The 24,989-nt window shown below is 42.3% G+C and overlaps 1 protein-coding gene across 3 annotated transcripts; it reads left to right on the top strand.

Moving 5' to 3' along the window:
* The first annotated feature begins 429 nt into the window (after positions 1-429).
* ip6k1 (inositol hexakisphosphate kinase 1) lies at positions 430-21,729 on the top strand. 3 transcript variants are annotated; one of them, XM_029431011.1, is made up of 9 exons: positions 430-602; positions 13,549-13,744; positions 14,940-15,085; positions 15,292-15,418; positions 18,351-18,591; positions 18,976-19,157; positions 19,928-20,109; positions 20,260-20,493; positions 20,918-21,729. In XM_029431011.1, exons 3-9 carry the CDS (start codon positions 14,969-14,971, stop codon positions 21,404-21,406), a joined length of 1,572 nt encoding a protein of 523 aa, XP_029286871.1. In that variant the 5' UTR covers positions 430-602; positions 13,549-13,744; positions 14,940-14,968; the 3' UTR covers positions 21,407-21,729. The 3 variants fall into 3 exon arrangements, with proteins under 3 accessions (XP_029286871.1, XP_029286872.1, XP_029286870.1); XM_029431012.1 differs by having other exon boundaries at positions 13,497-13,744; positions 19,934-20,109; XM_029431010.1 differs by having other exon boundaries at positions 13,497-13,744.
* Positions 21,730-24,989: the final 3,260 nt, after the last annotated feature.

The raw sequence follows: 24,989 nt of genomic DNA, 5'->3' as shown, positions 1-24,989 counted from the left end.
AATGAAGGTATGTTTTTATGTTGTGTGCAATACTCACGTCACTTTGGCATTATTACACTGTACATTTCAAGCAATATTTTTATTGATCTTACTCACACTTTTCGGCACTAAGACTTAATCATCCATCAAATCTTTTAACATTATTTGTATTTAAAAAATGTTTTAATATACATATTTGTACATATTTATTGATGTTATATATTGTGGTGCAATGTCCATATTTTTACTTTAACTTATCTGTTAAAGTATTTCTGATTCCAATAAGGTTTTTCAGATTTTAAATCTTGAAAGTCTACCTCTGGGGTCTGTGGAAGGATTAATGTATGTTCAATTAATACATTGAAAAAAGGAGGAGGGAAGTAGATCCGGCAGCAGCCTGTAGGGGGCGCCAGCGCGTCGCCGTCATGCAAATGAACTGTAAAAGCCAAACAGGCTGCGTTAGCTCCACTGTAATGACGTTAGCCTCCTGGATGTTTTTTTTCCGCCGTTAATGATTTTGGATACCGGGGACCGACATCTATGAACCTCTCCGGTCATCTGAAGCACAACCATCGAGACCTCCGCGAAGTCAGCTCAGTGTCCCCCACCGGGCGATCCTGAAGGTATGTTGTTATTGTGACAGCTCGGTGCCTCTAAACGGAGAGACTGCGTAACGTCAAACCGTGATGTTAGCTATTTAGCTAGCGTTAGCATGCAAGGCTACTTAAACGGCAGAACTAACGTCAGTGTTTCCCATCAGTGACCAGGACACCGAGCGGCAGTTAGAGGAGCATGTTAAAGCGAGATGACACGAAGCCATGTGAAGTTTTATTCGCATTGTAAGCTGATTTAAGATAAGTCTGGCTGACTTAGCTTAGCTAGCGTGTTGTCAGGCTAAGGTCAAGAAGCTGCTGGCCAGTCTGACAGCTAACGCTAACTAATATGGTACCCAAGGGTTTATAAACGTGTTGTATGTGGCAGCTAGCCACACTGCTACCAGTCCACACCAACACTGGCTATCATCAGGTTCACACTGGACACTGGGCTGGTGTCGTTTTCAACATTAAGAGCTGGGTACGTAAAAGTTTCATTAGCTTGAAGCTAGCTCGGTGTAAATATAATTAATGGAGGAGGTTGCAGCTTGGATTCAGATGCACTGCCTGCTGTAATGTAGTGTGACAGACAGGTTAGCAGTGTTAAGATTGGTATTACTGCATTACATGGTGACAGTGGAGGCTTGATGGTTTACTATGTTTAATTCATGCTGCACTGGATGCGATGATGACCATGCTGCTTTGTGTTATCATACAGCTGATACAGAACTGTCTTATCATGCTGCTCTACAAATAACCATAATGTTAAATAAATAAACAGACATTCATCAGTTAGATGCCTCTCTGCGTTTACTGATGCATTACTAAGTAACTGGAGGATGTGATATTTTCTGGCCTATATGCAATGCAGAGTATCCTGCTGAGAGCATCCAGTCTTTCCTCTGGCTTCCAGCAGGGAGCTTGGTCAATTAGAGCTTGATGATGACTGTATAACTGTATTATTGTCCACATTTGGGGGGAGACAGACAAAAGCGAGACTTCCTCTTTGTCTGCTTGGTTTCTATCAACATCAGTGGATGTCAAGGGCATGAGTTCAGATCTCCATATTCAAAAGTTTGGGATTTAAATCACTAGAAATGACTATTGAATATAATTGTCTTAATCATATTTGAGATTGGAATAATTTTGGAAATATTTAAAATGGAAAAGTTGACTCAATGCGAGCAGACTTTGTATGTCTCCAGTAACGTTTCATGTTTCTTTCCTCGTCTTTATGGGAATAGTAGAAATCCTCGGTTCTACTGTGTATAATTATGTTTTTAAGTGTGTGGGATGGGCATACTGTATGTAAGAAAGTTAAACACAAAATGTATTTATGTAAAAACATCTAAAAGCTTTTGTACGCTTTGTGATATTCCCTTTTCCAAATGTTTTCTTTTAAATCAGTGTGTTAGCTACAGAATTACAACATGATAAAATAGCCCCAGTTTGTGCTTTTCTCTTTTTTTAATCCTCGAAGCTCTACTATCCATCTGGAGATGTGTTTTATTAAATAAACATTTACACACTTATTTGGTTATTTAAGAAAAAATGTCCATCTCTGTGCTGCTGCGCTCTCGTTCGCAGAATGTAAACAAACCTCTGCCAGGCTTGGCGTCTGTACCTATAAGCTCAGCATGTACTGTCGCCAAATTATAAATAAAAATGATGTGTGTCGGCTTGCTGAAGTATAATTTAGACTTCAGTCTATAATTTGATCATTTAGCCATTTACAGGCAACCAACCAACATCTGGAGCTCTTATAGTTTCTATATTTTTACTTCTATTCTTATTATACTTGTTTGTACCTCCTTATTATATTATATTATATATACTTATGCTGCAACACATGAATTTCCCCTCTGGGGTTGAATAAAGGCTTACGAATCTTAAATTCTACCTTTGCAAAGGTAATAATGTTCAGTTTTGATTCACTCTGTCAGAGAGGTATTAATTTAACTCTAATATAAATGATGGAGGTTGCAGTTTGCAGTGGTGTTGAACTGTACTGCAGGAATTGTGTGGTCTTGGTGGTTGTTTTGACTGATCTGAGTCGTTGTCTCAGAAGATTGTTGATAGGACAGATTGTTCTTCTGGTTCTGTGTGTGTGTGTGTGTGTGTGTGTGTGCGTGTGTGTGTGTGTGTGTGCGTGTCACTCAGCAGCTGTTGATTTGTGTCAGGGGACATGAGCCGCAGCTGTGTGTGAGTTTTTATGTTTTCCCAGTTGTAGTTTGTGATTTTTAAGACTGACAGATGTGCTTGGGGTTTCTCTCCCACAGGGCTGCATGATACTGAAAATGAGCCGGATCTCTTTTCCTACACTACTTTCTCTGTTCCTTCGCTGGCTCTGTGTCGATCATTATCTCATACTTTGTTTAATTTCTTCCTCTGTCCTTCATTAGCTCCTCATTTCCTTCAGTACTTTCCTCACTTTTACTTCCATCACCTCCTCCCCTCATCATTTTCTTTTCATCCATTCTGCAACGATTAGTCGATCCACACAAAGAATAATCACCAACTATTCTGATAATCAATAAAGTCATTTTTCATGCAAGAATGGCAGAAAATGCTGTTTTCAGCCTCTCAAAAATGGAGATTGTTTGTCTGTTTTTATATCATATTAAAGTGAAGAGGTTTCGGACTGACAGACATTTAAAGACTTCCCCTTGGACTTTGAGAAACTGGACATTTTATGGAGTAGAAGACCAAACTATCAATCGAGAAAATAATCAGCAGATTCATCAATAATTAAATAATCGTTGGTTTGCAGCCCTATGTCACCTCCTCCCTATTCCTTAATTAGCTCCTTCTTTCCTTCATTACGTCTTCATTTCCTTCATTTGCATCCTTCACAACCTCTACTTCCTCTTGTCCTTCCTTCAATACTTCCGCCTCCTCTGTTTTTCCCCATTCTAGCACCACCGCCTAATTGATTAACTATCACACTAGAAACGGTGTGTGTGTGTGTGTGTGTGTGTGTGTGTGTGTGTGTGTGTGTGTGTGACCACTCAGCAATAACACACACTTAAAGCTTAAAGCTGCTGAGTTAAGACATTATGATGGGAGTGATGAGGAGGATGATGACCGAGTGATGCATTCTGGGATATATTTGTCAGATTGTAACAGTAATGCTTGGATTTTAGATTTAGAACAATACCACTTAAGATTTGAACAAACAACAGATATTGCACAAGATGACAGTTTTTAAATTAGATTATTATATCCATTTATATATAGATTTAAATGTTCAATAATCGATCAAAAATAATCAGAAATGAATGTTCTGACGTTTACATCTGGTGTTGATCGTTACACACGTTACATCTTCGTGTATTATGCAGTAATGGTCCATTATCACAGACAGGAAGCACTTCCTATTGGTGTATTTATTGGCCATCAGTGTCCTCACTGTCCATGTATGTTGAATCGTATCTTTGTGTTTCCTGTTTGGATCCATCCATTTCTGCATCTTATCTGGGTCCGGGTTTTGTTATCAGGAGGCTAAACAAAGTAGCTCAGACCTCCTTCTCCTCTCAGGCCCGGCGGGATATAATCGTCCTTCCGTGTGTTTGTCAGATCACGAGATACTTTACCTTTTTCTCTTAGGATCCACATCCTGCACGCTGCAGAGGAAATGTAGCCTGATAATCACACTGAATTGTTTGTTTATTGTTTATTGTAGCTAGGGACGAGATATTTTGCCCGAAACAATGTGACAGATGTATTCGTCCCTTCAGCATAATCTTCAGTCAGCACAGAAGGTGTGGAAGTGTTCGCTCGGAGCAGTTAGTGTTTGTAGAAACATGTTGATTTAAGAGTTCTGCACATCTAAGTCCATCTCATCCACACCTGTCACCATTTTGTTAATGTGTCTCGTTACCATTGTTGCTTCTTGAGTAAATGTGCACCTGTATATCAATGTGACCTCTGACAGATTATAATCTGATTACTTGAGGTGATTGTAATGCAGGTGGAACAGGTCTCTGTGTTGATTGTAATCACATTTGGTCAGCTGTGTTTCCCAACTGTGATGGAGCAGAGTAGAGCCGAACCGTTTATATTAATGGTCATAGATTTAAATGATTTAGGTAAGAAATTCATTAATCTATCAAGTAAAAAACAAACATTAGCTGGTTACAGCGTGTTAGCGTTAGCACTATGTATTTATTGTGTCTGTCGGTCTTAATGAGACTTAAGAAAACATCACTTTGGGGTTTGTGAACTCGTTCACAGCATTTCTCATTAGTTTGAACGTTTTATCGACTAAACAATAAATTGATAGTTGAAAAATGATATGATTGAATCTAAAGGCCCTGTCGCACGTCTCCGTATGACAGAAACGTGTGCTGGTGCATATGAAAATTTGTCAGAGTCCAAATACGTCCAACCTTTCATCGGATCGGAAAAGTGATGTCTAACCTATTGATAGCGTATCACTTCCTAATACAAAATGTATCAGACGAATGCCCTACGAATGCATCAGATATACAAAAATATAGCGTATACAAAATATCGGCAACACGCTGGTGTACGTTGATGTAAGGTATAAGTAGTGTTCGTTAAGAGCAGGCGTTGTTACGCTGGCGTGCGTTGTTGAACGCTGATGTTTTGAGCATGTTCAAAATTACCGGACGTACCCGACGTGTGCTTCATAAGATATGCAGACGTTACACATAAGTTACGTTACGTTAGACATACGTGAATATGTACGTGAATACTTACCTACATAAATACAGTATGTGAATACTTACCTACGTAAATACAGTACGTGAATACTTACCTACGTAAATATAATACGTGAATACTTACCTACGTAAATATAGTATGTGAATACTTACCTACGTAAATACAGTACGTGAATACTTACCTACGTAAATATAATACGTGAATACTTACCTACGTAAATATAGTATGTGAATACTTACCTACGTAAATACAGTACGTGAATACTTACCTACGTAAATACAGTACGTGAATACTTACCTACGTAAATACAGTACGTGAATACTTACATACATTAAATATAGTACGTGAATACCTACGTGACTACGTTAGAGGTACGTTAGATATAGGCTACGTCGGCTGGCGGTGAATCCTACAGCCAATGTATTGATAACTGAGTGGATAACCTATTCCTACCCGATGTTAAGATGATGCCTGACGATGGAGTAACTTATTAACGTGTTTCTACAGTACAGCTAGCGTTCAGCATGTTAGCCGTTCTCCAGCATGACGTGAACCAGATGGCACTTTTCCAGCTCCGTTGTCCAGACGCTCTGATACGTTTTAAATAAGTAAGTGATACGCTATCAATGTTTGACATACGTATAATAATTATGTACGTTATGTATACGTCAGCTACAACACCGCTGTGGAAAAGTTGGACGTATTTGGACTCTGACACATTTTGAGCTACTTTTCATTTACGCCGACATGTTTCTGCCGTACGGAGCTGTGTGACAGGGCCGTGTGAAAACTCTTTATTTCTGTTTTTTAGTTATTTGTCCTTTTTATCCCTGCAGACAGGTTTTTTAAAGATTTCTTTTTGGGGTTTAGTTTTTACCTGAGGGGAAGAGTTTAGTAGGATAACATTTGACAAACATCAGTTGGACTCAAACCAGAGATGTCTTAAGTATGTGTTTTTCTCTCACTACAGTTCAGTCTCCTGTTTGTTCCCCTGATGTTCGTCACCAACGCTCTCTTAAAGTCAAATTCCTCACTTTGATTCTGTTGGATGTTTATTCAAACTGCAGCAAGCACCTGCAGCAACACCTGCAACAACACCTGCAGCTCTCCCCCCACCATCCTCATTGTGTAATAGAGACACAAATAGAGTTACAACGGTCAGGAATACTCGCTGCTATAGTAGTTCATTGTGGCTGCAGGAATAATACTCAAAGCTAAACGCTGATAATATAAGAAGTACAAATGAGACTAAGAACACATAAATATCCAGCTGATTAAAGCTGGAGTTGGGCATCGGACCCTATTTGTGCATATTTTAATGGACCAGCATGCAAGTGATGATTAGAGTTTGAACATGGAAAGTTATTTGTGCAGCTGAAACTCTGAGCAACCTGATCTGGACATCATGAAGCATTTTAAATGAAGGTTTTACATAATAATGGGTTTCTAAAGAAGTGTCCACTTCAGGACTCACTTAGGATAACTTCTTAAAGAACTGTATTATTAGGGTGTCATTATTATCTGAAAGATTTATTCCGTCAATGTTTCATAAGCATCCTCAACACCACAGGTTTGTGACTTCACATCTTTCTGATTGTTGCAGGTGTTTACTAAGACACAGCATGGGATGCTAATGCACGGCTGGTTAAGACACATCCGGTGTATGAAGAACAAAGCTTCTCTGCTATGTACTTAGTTTGCTGGTGTCTGACTAATCGTGACGTACCTTTCCTTTAAACTTCTGACAACGTCTCCTGATAAATGTGCTGCACGTCCTTATTAACCCTTGAAATTCAACACCAATGCAACTCACTGCCAAACTACGCATTTCTACTCTTCTACTTATTTCCGGAAGTCCTTAATTGGCTCTATCTCTGACTTACTGAAGGACAGGAGGATCCTTCACACACACACACGTGCACACACACACACACACACACACACACGCGGTCCGTCAGTCAGAAATAGCATCTTAATCAGTGTCTGTCGTAGAGCCGAAGTGAGCCCGCAGCTTTGTCCCAGTGATGGCTGATGATGTAAGATACGCTCACTCGGATCCTCTAATGTGATTGGCTGGCTGCTCAGGTTATTCACCACACCTGGCAGAACACAGTGGGACGATTAGAGACGGGGACGTTCGTCTGTCTGTTTGTGGGGACAACATACTTAGCTTTGATGCGAGGGAAGTCGTGGAGCTCAAACTATTTCTAAAGTAAAAGTCATCTGGCAAGTTGTGCTCACAGCAGCAGAGGGGGAGAGTGAGCCGGACATCTCTGTTCTACTGATCTATCCAACGTTAAATACACGTGAACTACACGTGAACTGCACGTGAACTACACGTGAACTGCACGTGAACTGCACGTTATTTACACAATCATTTAACATTTTGCACAAAACGACGGAATATAAAAGCAGCCCACAGCTATGACGCATCGGCTCCAAAACAACCTGCGTGTGTTTTATTTTGTGTGTTATTGACATAAGAAAAAGAGAGACACACACACGCACGCACACACACACACACACACTTACAGGGTCCAAAATTAACTTTTCTTTTTGACTCACCGACTCACTGGTCGATGAAAGAATCCACTAGCAAAGCATATTTTTTTTTACCGGAAGAAATATGAAATTGCCTTTTTGTGTCACAACATTAATTTCAACGAGACAATAAGGTATTGTGATGAATGCAAACTGAAAGAAGAGGCAAGCGCAAAATTAAAGCAAAACTAGGAGAGCTCAGTTTTGAATTTTATCACTAACAAACATAACAGTATATAAATAATAATTAGATCGAAGGAGATACAAAGACAGAGTGGGAGGTGAGGGGATTTGGGCAGAGGGATAATGGAAACAGGAGGAGGATGGTGTGTTGAGGAGACAGCAGGGGAGGCGAGTCGTCCTTGACTTTGCCCTCCAGCAGCCTATTCCCAGCCCTCTGCATCACACTGCATGCAGGACGCTGCCTGCTGGAATCACACACCTGTTGTCTGTGTGCCAGGAATTCACAGGAGACACATATAGACCCACTAACGGAGACAAGACCACCGTGCAGAGACGTTACCAAACACCAGCTGTTCACATAATACCCCGATACCTACCTCTGTGTGACCAGATACCTTTTGATCCCAGCGCTGCTCGCGGCTCTGTGAGGCTGCACTCGGGCACAGCGGTGCTTTGAGCTAAATGCTAACATCGGCATAATGTTATGTTCATAATGCTAACAGTGATTTGTAGTTGGTGCTAAACACAACATACAGCTGAGGCTGATGGGAATGATGATGCTAGATGAAATGTTGCAAGTCATCCTCAGGGAGACGTGAATGTCTGCACCAAACGTTCACGCCAAACCATCCAAAAGGTTTTGAGATATTGAGTTTAAAAACATCAAACCTCCTCGTGGCTGTAAAGGAAACGTCCGGGATCCTCCGGTAGAGCTGCACAACTAATCTCATTTTAATTGCAATCACGATTTTGACTTCCCACAACCAAAGGAACATGATCGACTTCCATATTGACATTTAGAATAGTTGCTCCTCGAGTAGTAACTCTGCTGCATATCAAATCAAGCGCTTCGTAAGCTCACAGCCAGCCACCAAAGGTTCATAGAAATCCATCCAATAGTTGTTGAGATATTTTACTTTGGACCAAAACACGAGAACATCTCCATCCCGACAGCCGTGCAGCTGATTACTGTCCAAATGTTGGTTAATGTGTCTGTAACAGAAGTTCAGATTGTGATCTAATGGGTTTTTTTAATGCTTTCCAGCATTACAATATCACTGGAGCTTAATATTTGAGGTTTGGTGTCTTTAAATAAAAAAACAAACATTGTGTTTAAAGCAGAACAGAAAACATAAACCGATGCAGTGACGGCAACAATCGTTATGTAGCCGGGTAGTGATGTAGGACATACTGATGTGTAACGGCAGACTTCAGTATCTACATTTACAAAACTGCTGAAGAGTCCTCATGCTTCCTCAATATCATTTCTGAATATATTACATTTGTTTCTTCTCATTTCTATAGTCTTGATTCAATGACTGCAGACTCTCCTGCTGTCGGACTGCGTTATTAAACAATAACGATGAGCTCGTGTTTTATACTCGTGTGTAGACTCAAACTATAAGGAGTATAGCAATCAACCAGTCAACATTGTATGAATTAATAATTAAACTGTGGGTGTGCTAAGTGTCGGATAGACGTTTTTTGTGTGCATGTTGTTGAGTGCAGTGAAATGTTAGACGTCATGGATCATCGGGTTGATTTCACTGATCCCAGAAAGCAGAACAGATGTGACCTGATGTTTACTGTTTACTGCTAACTTTAGATTTCATTGCTCATGGGAAAGTGTGTGTGTGTGTGTGTGTGTGTGTGTGTGTGTGTGTGTGTGTGTGTGTGTGTGTGTGTGTGTGTGTGTGTGTGTGTGTGTGTGTGTGTGTGTGTGTGAGAGTAGACTTGAGATCAGAAAGTTAGATGTTGACTTTCCATCGTGGCTTAATGCGTGCGCCGCGCTGCGAGCAGTGATCGCTGCCTGTGATGTGGGTTCAGTGCAGTTAAAGTAATTTAGTACCTTGATGACATGTTGGTGGTTTGAGGTTTTCAGTCACTAACCTCAGTGATTTAAACGCAGTGGTTCGCAGGTGCAGTTGCTAAACACTTGTAGCTGGTTGTGAACGCTGACTTGTTTATGGAAAACATTTTTATCATGATGGTTAAAAACAAAGTCTTGTTTTTGTCTTTGTGGGGCGATTCGTCCCCTTGGATTGTAGATATTATAGCCTTCAGTATTATTTTACCTCTCATTTTACGTCACACATTTACACCGCAGTGAAATTTAGACTCAATTCAACCCAAATGTTTGTCATTTCTGCTAAACAGACGAACTGATCATCATTATACTTGCAGATAAAAAAAATTCAATCGATTAATTGCCTGAAATAAACTGCGCTTCTGATAATGCTAGGAGAAATATAATATCAGGCTTAACCATTAGGGAAAAACAGGCAATGGCCACATATTTAATGAATGAGGAGATTATTTAAAGGTCATGTAGTGAGAACATTGATGACTAAATGAGATGCGGATCTGTTGATTGATCAATGACATCGTGTGTTCGCTGCTTGGTAGTTGAATCAGAGCAACGTCTGAGTCGCAGGAAAAAATCTAACCTTTTTACAAGTTGTGAGACATTCTCATCAGTCGCACTCGGAAATGTCCAGACAAATGCTGCAGTGCAGATCAAACGACCTGAAGTTAGTTTGATAATCACCAGTTGAACACAGTCGAGTCGTCTTGATAACGGATTTCTTGGGGAAACTCTGCATTTCCAATATTTCTGGAAACTGTTTTATTAAAACACACCTGTGGTTACCACCAGTGAGCACACGCGATATGTTTTGACTGTTTCTGAGCGGAATTGAAAATAAAGGCCTGTCAATAACTTTAAATGTTGTATTAAACGGATATTAAAGATGTTGCTGTTTTGAGTAAGACAGAAAAGTTATTTGTATTTGAAAAATGTCTCGGCGTGTCTGAACTGTTGCGTATGGAAGCTGTGTTTTGTGTCAGCCCACATCGTGATATGATCAGCGAGCGTCGTGCCTCGCTGCAGCCTTGACACTGACCAGATGATGCCTTCAGAAACACACACACACACACACACACACACACACACACACACACACACACACATATATATACACACACACACACACACACACACACACACATATACATGTGCAGGCTGTGACGTTATTAAATAGCCCTCCAATCATTTTCTTCCTCTTTGTTCCCTTATTTCCTCCTCCTCCTTTCTTCTCATGTCTTCATGCAGGCGAGGATGAGTCATATTGGGGCAGTTTTGAGGTGCATGATGGGATTGGAGGATTAGACAGGCGGTGCTAGAGGGGGATTCGAGAAAAGTCAGGGGGGAGGAAGGATATATCTAAAAGTATGTGGACACCTGAACATTTCGCCCATTTGTGACAGCTGGACATGATTGGCATTTATCCGCCGATATAACATTTACGTAGCGCCTATTATCTGGGAAGGTTTCGCACAAGATGTTTGAACCTGGCTGCAGCCGACTCTGATGTTGGCTGATATCATGTGGCTCACAGTCGGCGTTCCAGTTAAAGGGTTTTGATGGGTTTGAGTTCAGGGCTCTGAGCAGAAGAGGACCAAATCAGGAGAGACAGATCCAGAACCAAAAGTAAAGCAGTGGTTCCCAAACGGTGTGCCGTGAGACAAATCCCCGTGTGCCATGGGATTTTGAAACAATTAGGCCTATTGCATTTAACAATACACAAGGCAGCGCATGGAAACACTGCACACTTATTTCACAATATAGAAACAATAGATCGTATATGCTTTGGCCTAAATATAAATAAAACAATCAGTTAAAAAAAAAAAAAGAAGAAATCTGTCAAAGCGAACCTCGTTTTAGCCATTTGTGCATGGTGGGAAACATTAGAGTGTGACACATCAAAGGCTCTCTGCTAGTGTGAAGGAGAACTAGATGTTCACAGAGTGATGACAGTGACACGATGTGTTAGAGGGGGTTGTGTCTGGATATGAACACAGGTGGGGGTTGTGTCTGGATATGAACACAGGTGTGCCTTGGCCACAGAAGGTTTGGGAACCACTGCACTAAAGTAACTGGAACGTGGTGTTGGCCGTATACTGTAGTGTTTTGGGGTCTAAGTAATGTAATGTAATTACACTGTCGAAGGCTTTAACGCCCCCGTTTATATTGTAACTATGCTTCTCAAGCTACTTTCACGTGACGGCAATATAATACAAAATGTATTTATAAAATGGACGCGCAGCATTGACCCGGATCATGTAATGTCTCTTGCGGTCATCAAATAAAAATGCTTTCGGAAATGAATTCACATGGTTTTATAAAACAAGCTGGATCACATTAGTGTGGTGTCTTCAGATGTTTGATCTCGTAATGGAAATGAATCGGTGTTGTACTCACATTGTCTCCAGTGCCATTGTTTCTAATGCTAATAATTGATAATTGTGTTTATTTTAGATGTTACTCGGCAACAGATGGACTTTGATTTCATCCTGCTGCTCGTTGTATTGTTGGGAGAGAAAATCCTAAATTACAAAATATCCTCTTAGAATATTGACAATGTTTTATAATCTGCAGAGAGACATCTGTTGACTTACAGGAAATTAAAAGTGTGTGCGTGCGTGTGCGTGTGTGTGTGCGTGTGTTACAGTCTGGTCGAATCTGACGTGCTGAAACATTTGATGTCAACTGTTTGTGGCGACTTGCCTAGAAAACTGCGTGTGTGTGTTTTTATTTTTCTAAGTGGGTTCTGTGAGAACAGACCTGTTGTGAATGAGATTGTTTTGTACTGAAGGAGGACACAATGTGACACAATGTGACACAATGTAACACAATGTGACACAATGTGACACAATGTGACACAATGTAACACAATGTGACACAATGTGACACAATGTGACACAATGTGACACAATGTGACACAATGTGACACAATGTGACACAATGTGACACAATGTAACACAATGTGACACAATGGACACAATGTAACACAATGTAACACAATGTGACACAATGTGACACAATGTGACACAATGTGACACAATGTGACACAATGTGACACAATGTAACACAATGTGACACAATGTAACACAATGTAACACAATGTGACACAATGTGACACAATGGACACAATGTGACACAATGTAACACAATGTGACACAATGTGACACAATGTGACACAATGTGACACAATGTGACACAATGTGACACAATGTAACACAATGGACACAATGTAACACAATGTAACACAATGGACACAATGTACACAATGTAACACAATGGACACAATGTAACACAATGGACACAATGTAACACAATGGACACAATGTAACACAATGTAACACAATGGACACAATGTAACACAATGTGACATCATGTCAGAGAGTTTTTCACCCAAAATGTGTTTTGTCAGTTGTCACAGCTGTTCAGGAAAACGTATTTCTTTCTTTATTTAGAAGAATAACCGTGAAATAACGTAATACTTTTGAAAGGAAGTGAGAAACCCGGAGACAGTTGTCGTGCCTCAGCTCCACGAGAGCTTTAGCCTCTTTCAGCCCACAGTTTTGGTTTTGCAGCACATTCACAATTAACGCAGCTTTAAATACACATTGAATAATTGAAGTCAAAATGGTTTTTATTTCCTCTCGCTACAGGAAGTGTGGACCCTGCCTGACGCTCTGCTTCTCCTGCCCCCCCCCCCCCCAGTTCTGCCCCACCACCCACTGTCCTGATTGGGTCGCCGTGCTGCCGGCGGTGGATTAGAGCACTCTGATTGGAGGCCTTGCGAGGTGGTTTTTCGGTCTGGCGCCGCCTCCCCCCGGGGCCGGCGTGCGCTCCCAGCAGCCCGTGGTGCCCTGCGCCCCCCCCTCCCCGTCACTGCACACCAGAGCCCATGCCCAAGGTAAGACAGGACCAGGGTGGGTGGTCACTCGGAGGACATGGAGGATGTGTTAACATCCGTAGTTTCCTTTGTCTGGACCAAAGTAGAAAATTATTGATTAATCAAAAACCTCTTTCTTTTGTTCAAGCAAAACAATAGTTTGTTTTACATCATTTCCTTTGAGTGATCATTTAAAAAAAGAAGATAAACTCAATTTTATAGGACAATAAAAACATAAGTAATTCAATAACCACATCCGTTATTATTGTGCCCACATTCAAAACTCTTCAAGTCAATTTAATTTGTAAAGCCTAAAACTACACATTTGCCCTGAAGGCTTTTATAATGTGTAGCACAGAAACATCTCCCACAATGTGAGAGCACACAATAGTGTTTCTCCCGGCCGATCAAAATACACAACAGGGACTCCAAATGCAGCTGAAACAACTTTCTGTCTGAAAAGTACCTTTAATGTCTCCGTGTGTCTCCGTCGGGTGAAACACAGCAGCGTTCTGATTTTGTGTGTTTGAAGAACACCTGCTGGTCTTCATTGAAACATTTCTTTATAATAACTCAAATAAATGCTCAGCGTCAAAGACTTTACTGGATTTGATCACCAAAAGGCTTTAAATGTTATTCCTCCTGATTTAAATAATAAGTGTGTATATAATATACTGCCACTTTAAGTCTGTGCAGCTGCTTATGTTTAGAGACCACTGTTCATATTTCTTAAAGAAAAAAGTACCATTTTGGTTTTGATTGATTGATCAACTGTCCCAAATAATAATGCAATAAATAGTATGCTTTTCTCTGTTTTATATGATATTAAAATGAATATCTTTTAGGTTGTGGGCCGACAAAACAAGACATTTAAAGACACCCCCTTGGTCTTTGAGAAACTGGGATTTTCTGACATTTCATACACAAATGATGAGATAATAAAATGCAGATTAACTGATAATGAAAGTAATTAGTTGCAGCCCTAATCCCAAAGAGTGATTCACGATCTGCATGATACCCGGCCGCCCCGAGAGCTGCTGCCTGAGCAAAACTTCTTCGCATCTCAGGGCCGGGTTATTCGAACGACGTGTTGAAACCAAAAGTGCGGGCGGGGGGGGGGGGGTTTCCAAAGCTATTGGACCATCTGACGAGCAGTTTCTGACAGTCGAGAGGTTTCACTGTGAACATTAGTCTTAAATCCTTCTCTCCTCGGCAGGAGGAGGCGCGGTGCGTCCGCCAGGAGCCATGTGCCTCCCTCACACCAACAACATGGAGAACAAGTTACAGGGGGCGGCGCAGGGGGGAGGGGCCGCTCTTCGACCACGGGCAGGAGGCGTCCCACTGGAGCCCTTCGTACACCAGGTAGGGTAGTCATGACATGTTTAAAAATAATGTTGGTGAGATTATTATTATAATGATGTTAGTGTTTCAGTAGGTTATTCTCTTACCTGTGTGTGTGTGTGTGTGTGTGTGTGTGTGTGTGTGTGTGTGTGTGTGTGTGTGTGTGTGTGTGTGTGTGTGTGTGTGTGTGTGTGTGTGTGTGTGTGTGTGTGTGTGTGTGTGTGCAGGTGGGGGGTCACACCAGTATGATGCGGTATGATGATCACACGGTGTGTAAGCCTCTGATCAGCAGAGAGCAGCGCTTCTACGAGTCTCTGCCTCCAGATATGAAGGAGTTCACTCCGGAGTATAAAGGTCAGTCACCGCTCACTGATGTTCCGTTTGACTGCGGCATGCACGCTGGATTTGTTTGTGGACTCCATATACAGTACAAACGCACTCCAGAGAATACCCTCGTCCTCAGACTTCTTCTTGGATTTGTTCCACAGTATTTCCCTGCAGAGAAAGCAGTGACTGCGTTGCACATGTGACTCCATACGAGACAAGTTGATGCTGTTAAAGCTTCTTCTTCTTCTTCTTCTTCTTCCAGTGTGTTTGGTCAAGTTTGCGTCCACACTTTTAACAGTCAGTGGCAAAAGCTAGACGTCTCTCTCAACACGTGTTATAAAGGTGACGACTGTCTCGGGTTGGTGGGGAACTGGTTTGTTGTTTTTATGTCTATTAATGTAAGAAGCCTAAACTTGTCATATTCTCAGCCTCAGATTCTTCAGTGTCAACTTGTTGTGGCCAGTTCACCGCAGCCTCAACACAAGATTACAGAAGAGTTTAATTTAGATAAATCCATCTAATCCAGCAGCAGATCCACACACTGAAGATTTACACGCAAAGATTGGCACACATCATAATACATAAAATCACAGATAATGACCTGTTTAATGGGTTACATGTATGATTAGAAATCCTTAGAATGGAAGTGAAGTGAATTGTTTTGACTGAAATGTCCCACAATCACTTTTACTGCCCTACAAAGTGTGCAGATATCTTTTAATAAGATTAGATGTATAATGTAGGAGGGTTGTTAGTCTGTCTGTTGCTTTGAGAGGAGACCGGGTCTCTTTTTCTTTTTCTTTTTCATTTTCATTCTAAGGATAATTTATGGGGCTTTGTTGCCTTTTAATGACGGTACAGCTGGATGGGGAGAGATGGAGGATAACATGCAGCAAAGAGCCGCGGGTCAGATTTGAACCCGGGTCGCTGCACCAGATGAGCTACCAGGGCTATTCCTCCGGCTCCCCCGTAATCCAAACACTGCTTTAAATTGTCTTTCCTGCTCTGGGTATGGACGAACAGAAGAGGAAGACAGAAGTACGGATGTTTACTGGCACTGAAGTGCTTTCGCTGCTCTGCTCTTCATCACTGGACACATAATGTGGCTGTTTCCACTCGCCTTTGCTGTAGTAACAGAACCAAACAGACTCTGACAGCCAGGACACACACACACACACACACACACACCCGTCACCCTCTCCTTCAACATGTGACCTATTTGTCATTTTAGCAAACTATGTAAATTTAATTTTGTTGGGTCACGACAAAGTGCCAACAAACAAAAACACTGAAACACAGAAATTGAACGGCGTCATTATTATGATGCGTTAGTTTCATGTCTGTCTGATGTATAAATGTCTGCCACGAGGAGGGTTTGTCAGGAAGACGCTACAAGACACAAGCTGTGTGTTCAACATCGTGAGCGGGCTTTGAGTACGAAGTGGGGTCCCACAGGAAAACAACACATAGTGGTTGCGCACATCCAAAAACCGTTGAAGGCAGATGCTGGACCAATCGAACACGGTGATGAAAACATAAAGTGTAGGAAATTAAAAGAATATATGGGGGGCAACTTTATGAGTGGGCTGTAGATTGACAATACTGTCAAGGTCAAAAAAAGTGCAAAGCGTGTTTACAAAGCTCTTGGAAGTATTAAATCCCCCGCACGGTCACAGTACGCCAACACAGGTGTTTTATTTTACTGTGCTTGATAAGACCTCTTGAGAAGGACTGTGTGTACATACACTCAAGTAATCGCATACTAACAATATTTGAATATGTTTTCTACAGTACATTATATATATATATATATATATTTATTTTATATATATATATATTTATATATTTATTTATTTATTTTTATATATATATATATATTTATTTATTTATTTATATATATATATATATATATATATATATATATATTTATATATATATATTTATATTTTTTTATATATGTAGACTGTAATTTAGACTTATTGTTTTGGACTCTTGGAAATGACCATTTAATAACAGACAGACAGAGCGAGAGAGACAGACAGACAGACAGAGCGAGAGAGACAGACAGACAGACAGAGCGAGAGAGACAGACAGACAGACAGAGCGACAGAGAGACAGACAGAGCGAGAGACAGACAGAGCGAGAGACAGACAGACAGAGCGACAGAGAGACAGACAGAGCGAGAGACAGACAGACAGAGCGAGACAGACAGACAGAGCGAGAGACAGAGCGAGAGACAGACAGACAGACAGACAGCTGCCAGGGAACGACTTTCTGAATCTGTCAAGGTTGTTTTCATCCAGAAGTGTTGTGACATTATCAGATCAGGTTTCTTCTTGTGTTGTCGGACGTGGAGGTGAAGGTGAAGTCCTGTTTCCTGTCGTCAGAGCGCACGCTTCAGTTTGGACGTGATGTTTGGAAATGATTTCCATCTACGGAGCAAACTTGCTGTAAAATTGAACTTGGACAAACCGGGAGGATGTTCGGTTCCTCACTTAGCGAGGATGAGATGCTGCACTCCGCTTGTAAAGCTAAAAATAACAGCCTAACGTTTAAATAAAACATCGTCAGACATCTATCTGGGTATTTAATCTGTAAACTGTTTCTCAATTGAACTTACAGAACATTTACTAAATCTTGATACACAGACGGAGGACGAATGACAGGGAGGGTAGGTGTTCCAACATGAGCCTCGCTGCTCTTTAGATAATCTCCCGTTAGTGTTCGGTGCTGCGGCATGGGATCAACATCATTTCCACGCTCATCAACCCCGTGGAAGGAGGCTTCAGAGCTTTTAATTCATCTGTATATGTAGATATGGAGATATAAAGTACACGTACTGTGACTCCACATCATCATGCTCATGTAGATTAAGATCTGACCCAGGAAGACTTTAAAGATGCAGTTTGTAACTTCCTCCTTTGCTGTAAAGTTCTAAACGTCTGTTTTGCTCCGTCAGGTGTGGTGATGGTTTGTTTCGAGGGCGACTCTGACGGCTACATCAACCTGGTGGCTTACCCGTACGTGGAGAGCAACATGGAGGGAGGGACGGCGGAGCACGAGGAGCGCGACCCCCCAGAGAGGGAGCAGCCGCGGAGGAAACACTCCCGGCGCAGCCTCCATCGCTCCTCGTCCTCCTCCGAACACAAAGAGGAGCGGCCCGACAGGAGGGAGTCCCACGACACCGAAACTTCTGATAAGTAAGATCATACAGCAGGAAGAGTATTTCAATACTCCAGGTCGTCCGTTACTAAAGGTTTTAATGGTTTCATTTATTAGTTGGTCGACAAAAAACATCCACAACCCAAACATTCAGCTTCTGTTTGGGGCGAACAAACACGGCTGTGTGTGTTACATTCCCACATTAGACCTATGTTACACATGCTCTTCATCTGTGTACTTACATTATTCTAAATGCTTCCAACAATCAAGGGGTGTGTTTCATTTGTTCGCCTGTGATGGCGACGTCTCCACTCTGCACATACGCTCGGGTTGTGGTTGTCTGCCAGTAGCTGAGGGTCACCATCAGCAATGTTTGCAATATTAATAACCCTCTCTCCTCCTCCTCCTCCTCCTCCCTGCAGCCTTGCAGAGCTGAAGAGTCCCAGGCTCGACCCGAAGATCCACTCGGACGTTCCCTTCCAGATGTTGGACTGGAACAGCGGTTTGAGTTCAGAGAAGATCAGCCACAACCCCTGGAGCCTCCGCTGCCACAAACAGCAGCTCAGCCGCATGAGGTCCGAATCCAAGGACCGCAAACTCTTCAGTATCCTTCGTCCACCAATCAAATCCACTCACTGTTTCTTCATTTGACAAAACAATGGCTAAATATTATCATCCAGGAGAATCATCTGCTGGTCACAACTCTGATTCGTGGTTTTAGTAGTCGACTATGCGACCATCGAGCAGTGAAGTTTAGAGCTGCAAAGAGAAATCGACTATTTTAATTCAGTTTGAGTCATTTCTTATTGTTAAAAAGTCAGAATTCTTACATTTGTTGGTTCTCTCTGACAGTAAACGATCTTTTAGTCGTGGACAAAACGATAGACGATACAACAGATCCGATAATCGATGATTCATCGTTACTTGCTCTACTAGTGTTGTGTAACGGTGCGATAAGAGGCACTGAGTGTAAATGTGAGGATGGGAGGTGTCAGGTCAAAGGTCATGTTTTGATCTTCAGCTTCAAAGACAGCAGCTGCCTGGAAAACACAACAACACACACACACACACACACACACACACACTCCGTCCTCAACAAGGTCCATCTGTGTGCAGGCAGAGCAGCTTCGTGTCACGTGTCCTCGTTCGTTTTCTCACGTCGAGTCAACCTCACACGTTAGTTCACTAAAGTTCTGGGCATTGTCTTATCTTAGTCTTCTTTGATCAAAGGTCAAAGGTCAAATACCAAAAAGCTAAATAAGTATTTAAATGTGGAGAGCAGAACGTTAGAAGCTGCTGTGTGTGTTTCTCCACCCCGAGATCAGGAACGCTTCGCTTGACAAACCGAGATTTGCTCCTTAACCGCATCGTTTGAACCAGAGTTTCTGCTGTTGGAGAACGTGGTCCACCACTTCTCCTACCCCTGCATCCTGGACCTGAAGATGGGCACCAGGCAGCACGGAGACGACGCCTCCGAGGAGAAGGCGGCCAGGCAGATGAAGAAATGTGAACAGAGCACTTCAGCGACGCTGGGAGTCAGAGTGTGTGGCATGCAGGTACGACAACCGCGAAGGCTAGTTCTCATTATACAACTGTCAGTGTTGTAACATCACCTTGATCTTCAATCTATGCCGTGTTGGGTCCTTGAATTTAAAGAGAATTGGGCCTGGAAAGTCCTTGAAAAGAAGGTGTCTCTGTCTCTGCAGGTGTACCAGCTGAACACCGGTCACTACCTCTGCAGGAACAAGTACTACGGCCGCGGCCTGTCGATCGATGGCTTCCGCCAGGCCCTCTACCAGTACATGCACAACGGGAAGGGTCTGAGGCAGGACCTCTTTGAGCCAGTCCTGAATAAGCTTCGCAGCCTGAAGGCGGTGCTGGAGAAGCAGGCGTCCTATCGCTTCTACTCGTCTTCACTGCTCATCATCTATGAGGGAAAGGTGAGCTGAAGGTGTAAAGTGTGTGTTTTGGTGTCGAAGTAAATCTGCTCTGTGATGATGTTCCATACATCTCCTTCTGTGGGGAGGTCAGAGCAAACAAAACCAGCTCTGACCCAACGTTCACGCTACAGAAGAGACCCCCCCCCCCCACACACACACACACACACACACAAATATGGATGAAGGCAGAATATTCTGTTACATGTTGTGAATCTTTTAAATGATGACGTCCATCTTTGTTCGATACATTTTGACTTGTGGAAATGTTTGGATCACACGAGTCAGAAGCGATGCCCCCCCCCCCACCGCTGGAATCTAACTCTACAAATAGTGTAAAACTAATAACATACCGCATTCGAATGTTGATTTATAATTTGAATGTCAACGTTATGAATGATACTGATCCCCCGGCTTCTGTCTGCAGGAGCCTGAACATGCAACGTTGCACCAGAAGACTCCCGCGGCCCCCGCAGAGCCCCACTGTGGCCCCGGCCCCCACGCACCTCTGGCCCCAGACGCTCCCTGTGAAAAGGGCATTAGTCAGAACCCAGACCCGGGGTCCCTGTCCTCTCAGGGACCTGGACTGATGGCTACGCCCTCGTCCTCCCCTCGTCCTCCCCCACAGGCCCCGCCCTCCAAGTCAGACTGCCACTCCTTCCTCCCCCCTCTCCCCTCGCCTCAGCCTCATCCAGACTCCTTCTCCCCTGCTCCCAAGTTAAGTCCCTGCCCCCCTCCTCCCGCCCCCCGGCAGCCCCCCATGGTGGACGTGCGTATGATCGACTTCGCCCACTCCACCTTCAAGGGTTTCCGCGGCGACACGGCGGTGCACGACGGGCCGGACCGGGGCTACGTGTTCGGACTGGAGAGCCTGGTCAAGATCCTGGAGAGCCTGCGGGATGACAACCTGCCGTAGCTCCGGGCACACACACACACACACACACACACACACACACACACACACACACACACACACACACACACACACACACACACACACACACACACACACACACAGCTTGTTGTGAGTCAGTACAGGTCGTAAAGTCAGTGCAGGTCGTGCCGCGGTGTTTTTCTAGAAACAGACGGTTTCGTTGTGAATATGGAACACGGTTCTTCAGGACGTCACTATGGCAACGTGGGCATTCTACAGTCGAGTAGTTACTATAGCAACGGCCATACGGTGGGACAGTGGAGCTGAAATGGCTCTGCAAAACACACACACACACACACACACACACACACACACACACACACACACACACACAGACTTGTTCTTCTATACTTGTGAGGACCTGCATTGGCATCATGCATTCCCCAGCCCCTAACCTTAAAGGGACAGTACACCACAAAACCAAGAAAGATTCATATTATTCCTCAAACCTGTGGAGCTCTTCATCTCTCTAGATTGCTTTGGTGTGAGTTGCCGAGTGTTGGTATCGGCCGTAGAGATGTCTGCCTTCTCACTAATATAATGGAATATTTCAAAAACTCAACAGCAACATCTCTTTCCGCCAACAAGTATGTAATCCATGCACGCTTCCTTCTGCGCGGTGATACATTTGGTGCGTCTAGGTGAATTATCTCGAGTTACCAGGTCATGATTTATGGAAAGAGACGTTGCTGTTGAGTTCCACAAGCAGAGTGCCGTCTAGTTCCATTATATTGGAGACAATATCTCCAACACTTGGTAATTCACAAGATTAGATTGGTAAATAGCACTACAGGCAAGAGAAAGAAGTTCTCCTACACTTCATCTGGAGCTTCACTGTGCACGATCATGTGTGAGAGTTCGACACTAGAAGGATTCGTCTGCCGAAGGAGGAAAGTTTCTCTGTACTTTCCTTGAATCAGAGTTTTAGACGTGAACATGTGAGCATCTCAACTGGATCAGAAGCCAGTCCAATAAAAATATATATAAGGACAAGTAGTAATTGAAAGAATTTTAATGAGTTCTTTTATTTGGTAGAAAAAACAGACTAAGACATTCAAAGCTTGTCTGGAGCGGAGCTTTAAACTCCGATTCAAAGTCAGCACAGAAAGAACAAAGCAGATGAATGTGAAAATCGTCCTTCTGGTGTCAAACTCACGTACGTGATTCTGCACCGTGAGGCTCAAACATCCAAGTGACGTAACAAGAAAAACACACGTACGAGTCGAGTGGGTCTTCATAATCAAAACACCAAGTCAGACTTTTGAAGGATGAGAGGACAAGCAAGAGTGTCCTTCAAAACTCAAATTGGTCCTCACTAAGATAGACAAACAACTGCACGCACACACACACACACACACACACACACATCCTGGGAACAGTTGTCTGTGGAGCTGTTTGACAGCACAGCGGGCCGAGCGTCCTCTCTGAACGACCAATCAGCTGACTCCCAGGGGCCGCCCACTGAAGTCAACACTCACTTTACACCCCCTCTCTCCTCCTCACTCCCCCGTCTCCCCCGTCTCCACTTCTCTTCACTCCTCTTTCTCTACAAAAACCGAACCTGGACAGGTGAACAGACTCTTTCAGCGTTACCTCGAAAACGCACTCAGAAACCCATCCAAGCATCTGTTAAAGCAATAGATGGCGATGATAGACGGCAACTTTTTCTTTTTCTTCAGCAGTGCAGAGGGCAGCATCGCCCCCGGGGGGAGAACGGCGATGAAGTATAAACATAGAAGTAGGCTTTAAGGAAAGAGTATAGATCATTTCTAAAAAAAAAAAAAACCGCTGTGTGTCCGTTTTTGGGGCTTAATTCAAAAACGTTAGTAGTCGGTGTCCTGTAAAATCATCCTCTGGGTTTATTGTGTAATATTGAACGCATAAGTGTCACTTTCCCAAATCTGGTTTGCTGATATTTTTCTTATTGTCAACAAATCCCATTTAAAGAAGAAAAAAAAAGACTCAAACCAACAATTAATACTTACTAACGAGTATTGTGTGTATAAAGCCTGATATATCGTCTGTGCCATAGAGCGCCATTGTTGTCCAAAAACTATTAAAAACACATCAATGAGCAACAATGTTGCACTGACATGTTCCTTCATTACTATGAACACACACACACACACACACACACACACACACACACCTGCTGCCCCAAATACTCACTAGAGCACCAAATGTGGATTAATCCGCCGCAGAAAATAGTCCCCAACAAATGCACTATTTCCTCCCGTTTGAGAAAACGTTGCTATAAACTACACCGATGAAAACTGATCCTTTTAAATGTTTAAAGTTATTTTTTTATGTATGAGATTATTTTTAACCAAATGTAGAGAGACCATCTGGGGATGTTGGGGTTCATGGTCGCCGTCTTAAGACCCCCTCGGCCGCCAGCGTCCCTAAAAGTTTCTTTATTCTTGACTTTGGAAACAAGTTGAAAACAATCGTCCCACAACTTCCTTTTAGCAGCTTTTCTGGAGCTTTCAGTCCATGTTGGCTTTTAAAGATAGAAAGCTTCAGAGCGGCTACTTATTTCTGCTTCCTGTTGCTGTTTTTCCAAAGTCAAGAGTGAATTTAAATTTCTACTTTTAAGATAAAGTCCTTAACGTGCTCAGAAAAATAGAAATGTCTGGTGTGCTTTGATCAAAAGCTCCAGAAGCAGCGATTTAATGGACCTTGTGGTGGGATTGTGTTGTCAGCTTTGTATCTGTGAGCCATTTTTAATCTTTTCATTTGTATCTTCAGGAGGAACAAATGGGTTTGATGCCGAGAGCCACAGACAGGAAGTGTTGAAAGATAAACACACATTGTTGGTTTGGGTCTTTTTAATGCGATCTGTTGACGATAAGAAACATATAGAATAATACCAGCCTTATTCCTTAAGTTAGGGCTCTGTGATATGGTTGAATAACAAGAATATTTAATAAAAAGAATATTTTTCTTACATATATTATATACATATATATATATATATATATATGTATATATGTGTGTGTGTGTGTGTGTGTGTGAGATAAAATCACAATATGGCAAATCTGCGCAAAACCATACAAAATATTTAAATCCATGTTCATTGCAAGGAACTGTGTTCCAGAGAAATACTCCACTTCAACTCCTTTCGCTCCAGATTCTTTTCATTATAATTTGATTGGAATCGTTTATTTGAAAAACATAATTCTTCTGAAACATGATGTTTAAATCATCGTGATCAATTCAAGGTTTTTAATGATAATGTTGCCCGGTTGTACGGAAGCCCAGAGAGGACAAGTGAGAAAAGAAGTCTGATCAAAATAGATTTCTCTCCTGTGTTTATGACTTAATAACAGGTGGGGAAAAAGATAATATTTTAAGTTTCCTATATATTTCTTCCGTCTGTGAAAAGAAAAGACTAAAAGCATTCATGTTTTCTTCCTGGGGAGTTTTATTTTCTTTATGCTCTCCAAACACGATGTCCATTATATTGTGTGTTAGCATGTTGTGTAACTTTACTGCCTTTCTTTTGGCTAGAAATTTATTTTAATTGGCGCTAAATCACCTCACCTGGAAGAAAACATGAATGTTT

This window comes from Cottoperca gobio, chromosome 5 (genome assembly GCF_900634415.1).
Source record: "Cottoperca gobio chromosome 5, fCotGob3.1, whole genome shotgun sequence".
Taxonomy (NCBI): Eukaryota; Metazoa; Chordata; class Actinopteri; order Perciformes; family Bovichtidae; genus Cottoperca; species Cottoperca gobio.
This window is presented reverse-complemented; position numbering and strand designations above follow the sequence as displayed.

Bases quoted from the DNA above. Each gene is read 5' to 3' on its own strand.
- ip6k1 (XM_029431011.1), top strand. From the start codon at position 14,969: ATGTGCCTCCCTCACACCAACAACATGGAGAACAAGTTACAGGGGGCG. The intron at 18,592-18,975 runs GTAAGATCATAC...TCCTCCCTGCAG, and splicing joins GACACCGAAACTTCTGATAA to CCTTGCAGAGCTGAAGAGTC. The intron at 19,158-19,927 runs GTATCCTTCGTC...CCGCATCGTTTG, and splicing joins CAAGGACCGCAAACTCTTCA to AACCAGAGTTTCTGCTGTTG.